This window comes from Onthophagus taurus, chromosome 1 (genome assembly GCF_036711975.1).
Source record: "Onthophagus taurus isolate NC chromosome 1, IU_Otau_3.0, whole genome shotgun sequence".
NCBI lineage: Eukaryota > Metazoa > Arthropoda > Insecta > Coleoptera > Scarabaeidae > Onthophagus > Onthophagus taurus.
The window spans coordinates 35,049,911-35,065,558 of NC_091966.1; the positions used below are offsets into that span (position 1 = coordinate 35,049,911).

At 31.8% G+C, this 15,648-nt stretch overlaps 3 protein-coding genes across 3 annotated transcripts; 2 read left to right on the plus strand and 1 right to left on the minus strand.

The window, feature by feature from the left end:
* Positions 1-6: 6 nt before the first annotated feature.
* On the minus strand, positions 7-1,115 carry LOC111425789 (peroxin 11). Its single transcript, XM_023060040.2, has 3 exons — positions 958-1,115; positions 784-893; positions 7-728 (listed from the first exon to the last, which is right to left on the minus strand). The coding sequence occupies exons 1-3, from the start codon at positions 1,011-1,013 to the stop codon at positions 199-201; spliced, it is 696 nt and encodes a 231-aa protein (XP_022915808.2). The 5' UTR covers positions 1,014-1,115; the 3' UTR covers positions 7-198.
* Positions 1,116-1,523: 408 nt separating this feature from the next.
* On the plus strand, positions 1,524-6,584 carry LOC111425787 (L-lactate dehydrogenase). The gene is made up of 7 exons (XM_023060037.2): positions 1,524-1,688; positions 1,765-1,877; positions 2,062-2,183; positions 2,241-2,358; positions 5,512-5,859; positions 5,916-6,157; positions 6,214-6,584. Exons 2-7 carry the CDS (start codon positions 1,874-1,876, stop codon positions 6,376-6,378), a joined length of 999 nt encoding a protein of 332 aa, XP_022915805.1. The 5' UTR covers positions 1,524-1,688; positions 1,765-1,873; the 3' UTR covers positions 6,379-6,584.
* A 3,914-nt stretch (positions 6,585-10,498) lies between these two features.
* On the plus strand, positions 10,499-13,055 carry LOC111425771 (uncharacterized). Its single transcript, XM_023060010.2, has 3 exons — positions 10,499-10,677; positions 10,812-11,613; positions 11,666-13,055. Exons 1-3 carry the CDS (start codon positions 10,592-10,594, stop codon positions 12,956-12,958), a joined length of 2,181 nt encoding a protein of 726 aa, XP_022915778.2. The 5' UTR covers positions 10,499-10,591; the 3' UTR covers positions 12,959-13,055.
* Positions 13,056-15,648: the final 2,593 nt, after the last annotated feature.

A 15,648-nucleotide genomic window follows, 5' to 3' on the forward strand; every position in this document is an offset into this window, starting at 1 on the left:
AAAATATTATTAATATTTTAAAATTACATTTATTATCAACGTGTTATAAAAAGTCTTCATATAAAATCTCGATTAGCTTCAAAATAGTAAATACCAAAAAAACAATATTTTAAGATTAAAGTTTATCTAAAAATAGACGTTCTGATTAGATAACATTTGCACTTTCACAACGTTTTATAAAATTTTTAAACAAATTTATTAAGGTGACAATTTATTTTTTGGATTTAAAACTATAAGTAATCCTGCAATAGAAGAAATTACCCCCAATGTACCCACAGTACTTGGCGATAACTTTGTATAACCCAAAGATGTCATAGGAATAAATATATCGCAACCGTTTTTAATAATATCGATTAAAACGTTTCGATGTGATTGTAATAATAAAAGGGACGTTGTTAGTACTTTTAAAACGTCTGGAAGACTTGAAATGCCTTTGGATGGAATTAAACTTGTTTTGTGTGATTTTAAAATGTTTGTAACTTCATATAGATCTCGTAATAAATTAAAAATAAGGGAATAAAACCAGTATTGGGTTGATAACCGACCCCATTTGTCTGTATTAACAGAACATAAATCCGATCGTCCCAACCACAAAATGTGATCTCCTAATAAGAATAGAGCTGTGTTTAATCTGCTTAAGATTACTGTTGTTTTTATCGTTGGGTCCTTATGTTTTAATAATGGAAGGATTGAGTAAACTATATCAACGCATTTTCCAAAGCGTAACACTAAAAAAATTTACCATTATTTAATAAAATTTAAGTATTTATTTTTATTACTTACATTTTCTGAATGAACTTAAATGGAACTCTAAATTTTTAAAGGTTTCAACTCCATTTCGGTTATTTTGTTGTAGTTTATACCAAATTACTCTTGATAAGTACTGAATTAACCTAAAAACATTGAAGATTTTAAGGTTATGTTATTCTTTTTAATAAAGGGTGAAATTATAAAAACCTTGCTTGTCTATCACGACCTACGGTTTGTCCATTTAATTTTATAAATTCTTCCATGTTTCTCGTGTAAACATTTAATGAGAAATGCGAAATGTAAGGCTTCTAAACGGTGATCCTGAGTGAGTTCAAAGGTTAAGTATTTTGACAAGTCATTGTTTACTATTTACTATGAACAGCATCGATAAAAAATTAAATTTAAGTAAGATATTTTTTGTCAGTTATTATTAATGATTATATAAGTTGTTTATAGATTTCTTAAAAATTAATAACTTAATTTCAACAACTTATTTTTTTGAAATTTCGTGCTGCCATCTTGCGGAAATATAAAGAATTAACCGGGTAAATTTTGAATAATAACGTATTTCATACAAAATCCTTTATTAATCTTAATTAATCCCATTAATTCTTCTAAGATAATAAATTCATGATAAATTTTAACTTAAAATAATGATTATAAAACGAGTTCTATATTAAAACCACAAATTATAAATAGGCAACCAACATTACTCCAACTGACAGATACCTAACCTAACATTTTAAAAATGTTATTTACAAAAGTCTATAAATACTGAAATAAGAATGATAAATTAATTCCTTTATATACTGAATTATTATAGTCGTTATATTACATAACTTGACACAATATTTCGAAAACTATTTCACAATTAACAGGAAAATTGTGTACCTATGAAGTCATTGAACTTTTACGAGGAAATTGGTTACTGGGAAAAAGTAAATAATCATATCATTTCTCTTTCGATCACGTAGATAGAACACATGCGCAATTTCACCGGTGTGATTTTTACAGCTGCTTTTCAAAGGTCACCTTCAGTCGGCGGCAATAAAAGTATTTGAGATTCCCAAATTTCTTCATTTCAAGTATTTGATCTCGTTGTGTTTGTTATCTCGTCGTTAACATGCGTAAGTAAAGTTTTATAATCGTTATTTTATCGATTTCCTGTTATTAAAATTTGCGTAATTTTATAAAACTTTGTTAAATTAATTTTTAAAAATATTCAAGTATAAGAAGTTAATTTTAATGATTTAATACAAATAAAGAAACGATTTAAATTATTTATAACTATTGTATATTTTAATTTTTTAGCTGGTACAAAAGAGTTACTTTTAAAAAGTGTTCAAACTCCTTTAACAAATGGGGGTAATAAAGTAACTGTGGTTGGGGTTGGACAAGTTGGAATGGCTTGTGCTTTTAGTATTTTATCTCAGGTGATTTTTCAAACAAAATAATTTTTATATTTAAATATAATTTAAACTTAAAAATAGCGCATTTCTCATGATGTTTGCTTGGTGGATTGTGTTGAAGACAAACTTCTTGGTGAAATGATGGACCTTCAACATGGATCAATGTTTTTCAAAAACTGCAAAGTTTCAGCCAGTACAGGTAAATATTAATTTTTAATTTTAACTATTTTTTGTTAAATTTATCCCTTGAGATTTTGGTTCATTAAAACCAGAAATTATTTCTTAAATTTCTAAATAAAGTTAGGTTCTTATAATTTACCAACTTTTTCTTAAAGTATTTTTAAAGAATATTGAATGTGTATCTTGCCTTTGTGGGAGTGCCATGTTTTATTGAGAATTCCTTTTAATGTTTTATTTTTAAACTCTGTATTATTTCAGTATTGGTTTAGTCTTAAAATATCTCAAAATATTTTTAAAATTATTCATGTAAAATCTAGCTTATCTTTGCGTCTAAGTTCATACTGGATACTTTGTGTAACATTTTCAATCTATTACATGGACCTCTCTCTGTAGCAATCTGTACTTTTAGGTTCTCTCATTCTTTCAATTCTCTCTTATGATTGTGTCAGTGCTCTGTCTAAACCCAAATTCCACAGCGTAAAAAGCGTCGATTTTGGCGCTTTAACTCGGAGTGCACTCGTTGTTCCGATATATAACCGTGTCTTCACGCTTTAAGCAAGTCGGAAATCTCACCCATTTAATGTTTGAGAATTGGTTGAGGCCATTTCGACCCCAATGTCTCTAATTATTCCCTTTCTCGAATGAGACTCGTAATGCGAGCGCCAGCAGAGGAGTGCGGGGCACGTTCGAGAATGAACTTTACTTTTATTGCCCCTTTATCAGAATCGCAATGACTCACGCACATGCATATTTGTTTATTTATGTAAACTAAAGGTGGCAACACTGATAGGACATAAAAGAAAAGACAACATTTTGAGTTTTACATCCAGCCACGTTCAACATTAATCCAAATGAAGGAAAACAACAAGCACTACAAAAGACAAGTCGCTGGAAGAACTATAATATGTGAATCAGCCTTTTATTTTAATGAACAATTAAACGATTCTGCCGACTTTAAAGCCAGCACCGTAAGATTATTACAAAATTTCAAGTCAAGGTATGGGATAAGGAATTTGACTATTCAAGGTTTATCTTCAGATAGTTCTGCTTCCGAATCTTTCAAGATATTTTTTTGAATTTTGTATATAATAGTGACTTTGCTAGAGAAGATATTTATTTTACAATTGTGACAAATCCGGGATAAATTGGAAAGCTTTAGCTCGAAAATCGAAAAAAGGAACCAAAGTGTTTCAAAAACGTAAGCCCGCTTTCTGTCATTTATAGAGCACAGAAAAGTACCTTAAGAATAGTGATATTTTCCAGACTGGTTAGAAATGTGTTCATACCAAATGAAAACAATTTTGGAAAAACTTCAAGGAAAATTGTTGCTGACGAATCTGTCTGTTGAAACGCTAAATCCGATTGATGAAAATTTTGTTCTTTTTGCCTAATGTCACGCCACTAATCCAACTAGTCAATGGATCAAGATGTCATTATAAAAATTTTTTAGCTGAAAATAATGAAGGGGCATTGTAGAGTTTTCCAAAAAACTAAACTTGAAAGATTCGACCTACACGCTAGATTCAAGCTTTGGCCTGCCAACATAGAAATTGGAGAACAAGATAATGAAAATGAAGCAGGTGGCAAAACTGACACTACAAAGTGTCATATATTTAGTGTATGGCTACATCATACAAAGAGTTCTATATATAAACAGTATAAATAATACATTACGGAATAATCATAATAAGAATAACGATAATAACAAGCTCTAGAAACAAACATCAATATTACAAATATATTTAATTGATTATTTTGTCGCAGCTAAGAAATTGGATGAGTTGCCACTGCGAGATCTAATTGGGCATTGTTCCACTAGGTGTTTAATTGTCTTTCAGCGTCACAGTCGGAATTTGAGGAGGGTATTTTTCCCCACCTGAAGAGTGAATCGTTGCACCTGCTACAGTTCATCCTTATTCTGTTGAGTGTTGTCCAGATTTGTCTTAGTTGGTCTAGATGCTCGTCGAGAACACGTTAAAAAAATCCGCCTCTAGAAACTGCAAAAATGCTAATCGAAAGTAACTTCATCATAATTTCCATTTCATCACAATTTTATAAAAATGGTCTGAGCTATGAAATCCTCGATGCCAGCGATATTGTTACCCAAGTTGAAATGTTTGGAGATTAAGACGTCAGTGAACAAGAAGAGGATCACAACGACAACTGTCATGACAGTGCCTTTTGAGATACTGAGGCGATCATAACGTTGCAGACAGCAATGTCTTAGTACCAAACGGAACTGGAATGTAATGAAGTCCAACTGTTATTATTAAACCAACTGACTTGGCAGACAGAAAATAGTAACCAATTAAAGAACATTTCTAGGATTTCTAGGATTACATAACAGTTTGTATATCGTTTTTCCATTTTTCATGATTTATAAAGTTCCATTCTTTTAAACATTACTGCATGTGTTAACTCCTTGACTTTGTTCATATTTTTGCAATACCCTGATGTATAATTACATGCATGCCTGATGCAGATTTTCTCCATGAAAAGTAATACACTCATCCGTTATAAGGTATGTTTAGAACGAAGTCACAAAACCCGAATTTGATATTGGATATCCCACTTCTCTAGATCGGTGTTAAGTGATAACTAATGTTGTTATTTATCTTGACTATAAAAATACCATGCAAGTCATAGATGTTAGGTTCAAACTCCCTTTACTTTATCGTTTTGGTCAATAATAAATTTTGTTTATGAAGTAAATTGTAGAATAGTTATATGTCTACTAGGCAATGGACTACATGAACATTAATAAACAACATGACTTCCCACCTGGGCAATCATACAATCTAGCTTGACATCTTAGGTCAATAAGTTGAAGCAATTTACATGAATCATTTAAAAGATAATATTGTTTAATAAATGTTGTTCTTATTTAAAATACTGTCAATTTGATTGTCTATAATCTCCGTATAATTTAAATTTAACATTTCAATAAATTTTATTCACAAAAAACGTTTTTTTTTGAGATAACTGATTACTTAATTAATAACTCTGAGTTTTTATAAGAAAATTATCAATTAAACATGTTATTTTTAAACATCAAACTTTTTAACGATTTTAACTTTTTTTGATAACGATAAAATTAATCTTCAATCTCGTTTTCCTTGAATGATAATCATAAATACAGAATAAATATGAAATTTGCTATACTTATTTACAGATTATGCAATTACTGCTGGTTCAAAACTATGCATAGTAACTGCAGGAGTACGTCAACGCGAAGGAGAAACTCGTTTGGATCTGGTCCAAAGAAACACGGAAGTAATGAAATCGATCATACCAAAATTAGTCCAATATTCCCCCGATACCATTTTACTAATTGTAAGCAACCCCGTCGATATTCTCACTTACATCGCTTGGAAATTGAGCGGATTACCAAAAGAACGCGTCATTGGGTCCGGTACAAATTTAGATTCCTCGCGATTTAGGTTTTTGTTGTCTCAAAAACTCGGTGTCGCTCCTATTAGTTGTCACGGATGGATTATTGGGGAACATGGAGATTCAAGCGGTAAATTTTTAAAAATATCAAATGATTTAACCAAAATAAATAATCTTTTTATTTAGTTGCCGTTTGGTCTGGTGTAAACGTAGCTGGTGTTCGATTAACAGATATTAAACCTTCTTTAGGTGGTAAAGATGATACGGAAAATTGGGGGGAACTTCATAAGGAAGTAATTGATAGCGCTTATCAAGTTATAAAATTAAAAGGATACACTTCTTGGGCTATTGGAATGTCTGTCGCTGAAATTACCCAATCAATTTTGTATAATGCCGGAAATATTAGCGCTGTTTCAGTTTTGGTTAAGGTGATTTAAATTAATTTTTTTAATGATTATTTTTATCTTTTTTATTTCATTGTAAGGGTTTCCATGGGATTGATAAAGAAGTTTTTCTTTCGTTACCCAGTGTATTAGGTGCGAATGGTCTTACTGATGTTGTTATTCAACCTTTAACATGTAAGGAAAAAGAAGCTCTACAAGAATCGGCTAAGATTATGGCTCAAGTTCAAATGGGAATTAAGTGGTAGTAAAGGAAAAGATTTTTTAAAGCATTTTTATTATAGCATTTCAAAACTTGCTTTGTTATATAACTTTAAAACAGTATTAGTTAATAAAAAATGCATTTTTTTTGTATTAATCAAAGTACTTATCTCAGGTGATTTTTTTGTAAAGCTTTTTTATTTTTGAAAGAATTATGCTCTATTTAAATGCACATTAAATGCAATTATCTATAGTTTTTGTCTGATTCCAACAACCCAATTTAACGATTAATTAATTTCAATTGATCTTTATCTCAAACAATTTTAAGTGCAATAGTCTATATTACTTTAGTCTATTAAAAATGATTAAGTTCATCGGTTTATTACTCCTTATTTGTGGTGTTAACCCAAAAATTATCGCAAAATATGATTCTGTAAGTTTTTTTTTTTTGATTAAATTACACAATTTGTAAGAAATCGTGTTTTTTAGGAAGAAAATTTAGAAATTGAATTTTTAATACACGAAGTGGAAATGCCAAAAGAAATGGAAGAATTGATTATGAACACTTTAAGAGATGGATATAAATATTACAAAACTGATATTTGGTTAATCGCTGATTATGCAAGAAAAAGAATCGAAGAAAATTACTCAGACATAAATTGGATGGTTTCTGTTAATTACCAAGAAATAATTTATCCGTTTTATTATAAAATTATTTTATCTCCAACTACCTATAACGATATTTATTTAATTAGTGGGTTAAATCTGAATTGTTAAATAAAACGTTTAAATTTAAATTTGCGTTAAATGTTATTACTCAGGCAACGAAAAATATGCAAACCGATATTTTTTTTCATACGTCCGAGAAAAGAATGGACTAGACAGAAATTTGTTTCAAACTACGAATTTTGATGCGTTTTATTCAAAAGTGACACACTTAACTTGTTTTGTACACGGACTTCATAGAGTTTGTGAGCAAATACGAGGTATATACAGTAACGTCGACCGGCTTATCGCTAATGTGAAAAAAGTATTTTTAAAAGTGCAATCATGAGTAGCAATTTTTAACGAAATAGCGCTTTGTCTTGCTTTTCCTCCACAACCGGTAACTACTCGCTGCGGAACATCGATTGAAGCGGCAAACTACTATGCCACTAACTTAGAAATAATTGGGAATGTGTTTGATGCATTAGATGAAGAGGACGCTGCGTCAATCAAAATTTCAATACAATAAAATCAAACTTGATTTTCATTGCATCAAATTATGGCTTCCTTACCGCATCAATAAAAACATTGGAAACAGCAGGACTTCCGCTTTCTACACAGGTTCAAGCTCAGGACTTAATTAATGGCATAAACCGTGAAGCTGCTATGTTAGTAAAGAAAAAAATGGCTATGATTATTTCAAAAAATCATGGTTTTTCTATTTTGAAAGATATTTCTACATGTTTAAGTAAAGAATCCACAGAAATAACCTCAGTAAAGCATTCGCATTTAAATTTGCGCCTATAACACAGAATAACTGAATCTAAAATTACTTTGAATTTTAGATGCAGAGATGAAATTATTGCTGCCAAGATCAATACAAGTTTTCTCAGCTGTCATCAAATTTGTGACACCAGCATCCCTACTACACCTTTGCCGTTTCCTTCAAACTGGAAGTAATAGAACCTTCACATGGCTCTATTCCGTGATGGGCAAGATATATCTAGCGTAGTAAATTAACAGTACAGTTTTCCTAATTTTAATGCTAAGTTAAACCAGCTGATTGGTTATATTGGGTTTTTCACACTGTTGTAGGGCTTGCTTACAAGATCGTCTTGAATGAGCACCAACGTATTCATTTTAGAGATACGTTTACTTTTTAGACTTTGTGTCGTGAGATGAGAAAAGCAGAAAATGCGTCAGCAAGTCAATTTAAGTCGTTGCTACTCAATTACAGTCGCCAACGAGTTATGACCGTGGAAGAAAACACGCTTTATCGGATTTTGAATACTTTGGACACCATGGATATTGAATATTTTAAGTATTAGTTGTTAATTTCAGTGTTCAGTTATTGATTTTTGTATCTATAGTGGATGATTCCTGTATCAAGGAATGGAATATGGTTGAGCCTGTATATTATTTTATTTTTTTGTGATCAAACTAACAATTTTAGGAGAAAATGTCAAGAGACAAAAAAGTTGCGTATTGAATCCCACTATTTAAATCAAGTTTTTAAATAGAAAAATGTAGACGTATTAAAAAGTTTTAATGCAAAGTATTATGGGGTTGATTCTTTCAGCCTCTTGTAATAACATTTTCGGGTTATAAAAATCGTGGGTGTAGTATTTGTAGTGATAAATTGTGGGCTATTCCACCATCCCACGAATAATTAAGTATAATTAGAGATTGGTTCTAATATCCAGAGTTAGATAGACTTTTTATAATAACTAAAACCAGAATGTAATAATTAGGTCTAGTATTTGGAGGCTGATTCCAGTATCTATTAGTTGGATGAAGTGTCTATAGCGATTCGTTCCAATATACAGGTGTTAGATATACATAGTTTTCAAAGTGACTACAACCAGAATCTAGTAGTTGATTCCAGTATTTAGTGAACAATTTCATTACCTAGTTGTTAAATGTAGTATTCATAGTGATTAAATCGTCATTATCTATTGTAGATGATCGTAATATCATTTAGATAATTCCAGCATTGAGATTGTTGGAATTGTTACGAACCCCTGTATTTCGTCGTATTTTATTAATCCTACAGAGAATACGATTAAAATGTTATAGCAAAACACATAAGTCATTGGCGTGACATTGTTTTCTCATAGTAGTATGTTGTTATGAATCCCATTATAATTACTTTCTCATAGCGATAAGTTGTTTTTTTTTTGTTTATTTTCTCATGTTTGATTATGAATATGTTAACGCTACACAGTCTTCAACCATACCTTTATTTATGGTCTTCAACTATGCAGAGGCGACTTTGAGCGTACCATACGTGACTTTAAGATTTATTAAAGTAGGGATAGAAACGCGTGAGTGGCCGAGGGCATAAATAGTTAGCGGGCGCTAAATTCGGGAGTGTTCGTCACTCATCAATTCAATTCAAATCAAAAGTCAAAGTATTTTAAGTTACTTACATTATTGTTCGTCGTTTTCATCGTTTTCTTCGCATTAATTATAAGTTCGTCGTCCTTAAAATCGTAGTTATGTTATCATCAGTTCTACCTTAATTAATAGAAAGCCAATAAAAGACCTTCAGAGTATTTTAATTTACGGATAACAACTCCAAGAACCTACATTGTGCTAGACGAAGCTAGACGGAGTTTTCGTAGTCATTAGAACCAGAACGTAGCGATTAGTCCTAATATCTAATGGATTATTCCAATATCCAGTTATTGGATGCAGTATCTATACTGATTCATTCCAGTATCCACTATAACTTTAATATCCAGTTGTTGAGTGTATGATTATATTTAGTCTTAGATTCATAGCGATGGGTTTAAGTTTTAATAACACAGATCTGCAAGATTTTGTTGTCGGTCAGCTGAGAGTAATTTCCGAGCCAATTTTCCACGTAGAATCATAATCCGAACTCAAAATTGCACCATCTCATCAGGATTTTGAGATATCTGAGGTTATGTACAAGAAAAATGGCGTTTTTGACTACTTTTGAAGTTATGTACAATATTTTTTTTATATGAAATGCTGTTCTCAATGTATAAGAACGTTTTACGAGCAAACAGATATTGTAATCAAAATTAAAGCTAAATCTGTTTCTGTTTTATTTTCTAATTCTCTTTTAGTTTTTATATCATTTTTCATTCACTTTGTAGATTTAAAAGATATCCATATTTTAATTTCAATTTTTTATTAAGCATATTTTCATACTTAACCAGTATATTTTGACTTTCATAGAACATTTTTTAAGCGCTTAAACTACCATTTTTTGAGCATATTTTTGGTTACCCCAGTTATTACCAACCTAAATAAAATTTTAAACAAACGTCAATCTCGAAATAATAAATAATTAATTATTTGTGCGCATCTCGTTAATTTTATGCTAATACTTGTGTTTATAAACAATTTATTAATCATAAAATTCAAAATAAATTAAATTTTGATATTCCCGCTAAGAATCATTGCCAACTTAAACGAGGTTTTAAAAAAACCACATGACTTAAAAATGTCAAATTGTTATGAAGCCATGCTACCATTTAAGTTAAATTAATTCGAAATAAACATTTAATAATTATAATTGCGACTATGGCATTGAGTTTGTGTTGTCGGCGGGCCCTACAAAGGCGTACTTCTTTCCAAAAAACTTTCCGAAGACACGGATATATAGTTCTGTAAGTAAGCCGACAAAATATTTATAGGTTATCTCATTCCAATAAAACCCCTTTTTTCTAAAAAATTCTAAAATATCCAACTCTAATAAACAAAACTAATTTTTATAATAATTTATCGTTTTCTTTTAATTTAGTGTACCTGAAATAGGTGAAGATTTACCAGAGAAAAATCCCCTTTTACAAAAAAATGGTCTCCCAGAGTTTAGTCAGATCACAATCGAAAACTGCATGGCAGCAATTGGTAAACAAACTTTGGACTTTGAGTCTGATATAAAACAAATTGAAGAAAAAGTCGAATCGGAAGAAAATGTCGATGTTTTTAAAGATGTCTTCGAACCAATCGAAAAATCAGGATCCTCGTTAGACATGACATGGGGGCTTTCGAAAACCCTTTATTTAGGCAACAGTACATTAATGCCCACAAAAAGTTACCTAGCGATTCACGAACGCGCAAGACGTGCGAGAGCCGTTAAATTCAACAGCCCCACTATTTATAATGCAGTCAAAAAAACTTTGAATGACACGAAAAATATGTCTGAAGAGGAATTAAGGGTGGTTAAAAAGTTTGCGTTAGAAGGAAAATTAAATGGGTTAGATTTAAATGATGGCGAAAGAGCTAAATTGACCGCGAATTTAAATAACATTTTGGCTGAGAAAAGTAAATTTAAAATTAAAAATGAACACGCAACGAAAGCTTTTAACCATCAAATAAATGATCCCCAAATTATTCGAGGGTTTCCTGAGGAATTATTAAAAGGAATGGTATCAACACCTTCCCAAATTGTTGAAGGACCTTGGTTTGTTACTTTACAACCACACATTTCAACCAGTTTCATGGAATATTGTCCTGATAGAATATTAAGATGGAATGTATGGCAAGCAATTGTTAGTAGAGGATCTGGTTATAAAGATTCGGAATTACAAACTAGTCCCCAAGTAAATTAATTAATTTAATTTTATTCAATTTCACAATTTTTTTAATTTTTAGATTGAAGAAATAAGATTTTTAAGACGAGATCAAGCAAAAATTTTAGGTTATTCAACATTTGCCGATATGTCAATGGAAACAAAAATGGCCGGAAGCGTAACGAACGTAAAAAATATGTTATCCACACTTTTAGAACGCGCTAAACCAGCTCAAGACGCCGAATTAGCCAACCTTTACGAGTTTGCATCAAAAAGTGGATTTGAAGGTTCAAGAATTGAACTTTGGGACGTTCCGTATTGGCGAAGAAAACAAAGAATTTCGCAGTTTTGTTTCACCGATCAAGAAATCCAAGAATACTTTCCATTACCAAAAGTGTTAAAAGGAATGTTTAATTTATGCGAACGATTATTTAATATTACAATTCGTCAACGAAATGAAATTCAAACTTGGCACAAAGATGTTAAATATTATGATATTTTTGAAACACACAGTTCGGCTCCCGTTGCTGGATTTTATTTTGATCCGTATGCGAGAGAATCGGAGAAAATAAGGACGACGAATAACGGTTGGATGGTTGGAATACAAAATCATAGCACGGTGGCCGATATTAAACCTTTAGCTGCTTTAATTTTTAATTTTACACCACCCACGCAAGATAAACCAACTTTATTATATTTCAATGAAGTTTCTTTGCTTTTCCACAAATTTGGTCATGCGTTACAGCATTTAATGAGTAGAACTAAATATTCTGAAGTTTCTGGGTCGTCAAATATCGAATGGGATGCTGTTGAAGTTTGTGGGCACGTTTTATCCCATTGGTTATACAATGAAAAGGCTTTAGAAGAAATAAGTAGTCATTACAAAACCGAAGAAAAAATTCCAAGTCATATACACGAAAGTTTAACAAATATTCGGAAACACACTGCGGGAATTGATTTGTGTAGAGAATTATATCTATCCGCTTTAGATATAGAGTTCCATTCGACAAAAGATTTTTGGTTGGATATTGTTAAAAAACTTTGGCCCCAATATAGATCATTTCCTTTAGAAAAATTAGATTCCCATCCTTGTTCGTTCACACAGATTTTCATAGAAGAATGGGGCGCTGCTTATTTTTCGCATATTTGGTCAAGAATTATTGCTGCCGATATTTACAGTGCGTTCCATGAAGTCCGAGAGAATGAAGATCAAGTTTTAGACGTTGGAAAAAGATTTCGAGAGACTTATTTAGCTTTGGGAGGAAGTTGTCACCCGGGAGAACTTTTTAGAAAGTTTAGAGGGCGCGATCCATCACCCAAAGCATTACTTAGTTCGTTAGGTTTAAAAAAAATTAAAAAAATTGTTGAAGAGTAATTTTTTTCTTTATAATTAAAAGATGAAATATAATTGTATTTATTATTTGTTGTGATTACTTTTATGTAGAATTTAAATATAGATCTTTCTTGTAAATAATTTCTAAAAAAGATTTTTAATCTTTTTAGGATAAGCAATCAATAACACAATGATGTGCTGTTATTATAATCTTCAAAAATCTGACAACTTCGATTTGAGAAATTTTTGACGAGGTAGAGAACTTGAAACTGTCAAGGATCTTCGATCGTATAGAGGAATAAACTGCGGTTCAGATCGTTTCCTGGTACTTTGCACTTTAAGACAAAGGATAAGTAACGCGCAAAAGAAAAATGGGCATAAGCCCAAGAAGTGGAATGTCTATAAACTAAAAGATGAGGATAATAAGAAGAGGTTCCAGGAAATGATACAGACAGAACTGGAGATCTATAAAGCAGAATATATTGAAGGCTGCAGAGCAGTTAACGGACGTTGGGGAACTGCGTAACGAAGAGTGGTTCGTTGAAGCGTGCAGACGGTCGATTGAGGAGAAGGACGAAGCGAGAGGCAGGTACCTCAAAATGTAACTGGACAGAATATAGCAGCAGAAGAAGGATAGCAACAAAAGCGTGCAGAAGGTTATTCAACATTCGCTGACATATCGATGGAAACAAAAATGGCCGGAAGCGTAACGAACATAAAAAATATGTTATCCACACTTTTAGAACGCGCTAAAGCAGCTCAAGACGCCGAATTAGCCAATCTTTACGAGTTTGCATCAAAAAGTGGATTTGAAGGTTCAAGAATTGAACTTTGGGACTTTTATTTATGCGAACGATTGTTTAATATTACGATTCGTCAACGAAATGAAATTCAAACTTGGCACAAAGATGTTAAATATTATGATATTTTTGAAACACACAAAAATTTTTTTTTTCGCCTCCCGTTATATGATATTAATCCTTTAGCTGCTTTAATTTTACACGACCCACGCAAGATAAACCAACTTTATTATATTTCAATGAAGTTTCTTTGCTTTTCCACAAATTTGGTCATGCGCTGCAGCATTTAATGAGTAGAACTAAATATTCTGAAGTTTCAGATATGACATGACTCGCAAAAGAAATATTGAACCTGTATAAAGCTCCTATTGGGATCACCTCTGCCCAGCCCTATACTACATGAAGATGATATTCTTAGCAGATGGAGAGAATACTTTGAGGAATTGCTAAATCAGGAAAATAATACAGAGCCTGATGGGTTACATTAAAGTAAACCAAAGCCGCGGTGACGGTAGCAGGAAATCTCAGCTCTGCTTTTTAACTTGACACTGCACGCCGCTATCTCAGAAAATATCACAAAGGACAACTTAACAAAACTAAAAGCAAACAAATTGTCGCATATGCGGATGACATGGTCATAATTGGGCGAAATGGTGTAGCAATAACGGAGACATTCCTTGATTTAAAATCCAACATTAAAGACGTAGGACTATTAATAAACCAGAATAAAACCGAATATATGAAGATGTCAATAAGGGGAAGGAATGTCGGGTAGGAATTTGGAGTCAGGGAAAGTAGATTTAAGACGACGGATGAGTTTACATACTTGGGATCACTAGTTAACGAGAATAAGTAATGAAATAAAGACAAGAATAAGAAAGGGCAATAAAGCTTATTCCGCAAACAAGAAACTGATGTGTTCAAGTATACTAGGTCACAGCTCTAAAATGAGAATATATAAGAGTTTAATGAGACCAACCCTAAAAATGAAGATCTAAAAAAGTTCGAAAGAAGAATACTGAGAAGGATATTTGGTCCAGTACAAGAATAAGTTGGAAGATGGAGAACTCGAATGAATTTTGAATACAATGTCCTGGTTAGTGATGCAGACATAAGCAGATTTGTTAAATTTCAGCGAATTAGATGGCTGAGACATATAAGAAAAATGGAAAACGATAGAAGTGAAAAATTCTTACAGAATGAAAACCAACAGAGAAAAGACCTAGAAGGAGACCTAGATGGTTGGACGACGTTAAGAGACACCATACACTACAGACTCTTAATCGGCCGATAGTTTGGTCGGTCTTTTAATTATCATTAGGGCATATAATATAAGTGCGCACTCTCAAACGACTTGAATCGACCGATAGTTAAGTTTAATGAGCAACTCGATTCTCTTTCAACTTCGTAGTTTGCCATACTACTGTTCTGTGTAGTTTGCCAACTACCGGCCGAATGCTTAAACATCACTATACTCTGTTTTTAAACCAGGAGGAGTAAACGCGAAAGTCAGATTTACACTAGGAAAAATCACCAGAAAATATCACTAGATATTTTGGCGGTAAATTTAAATTAATAATTATTATTATTTATTTATTTACTTATTAGCTGTGTTTGGTACACTTGCTATAAATACTCCTAGTGTAGCAAGTGTAGTGCAGTTGACTACTCTCAGTTTTCAACACATTTTCAAAGTGCATAAGTGTAACAATTTTAGGTATTTGGTAAAACGGATTATTATGACAGTTATAGGTTATGACATGTAATCTTTATTATTTCTGTAGGAAGTTGAATAATTTATTATTGATCAAAGAATCAAGATGAATAAATCAAAAAAGGAAATGTTGCCTGTAGTGACCCTATTAGAGTCTGACACCGAAAGTGAAGACAATGATATGATTTTTGAAGAATTGGACAGCGATGATGAAGAAA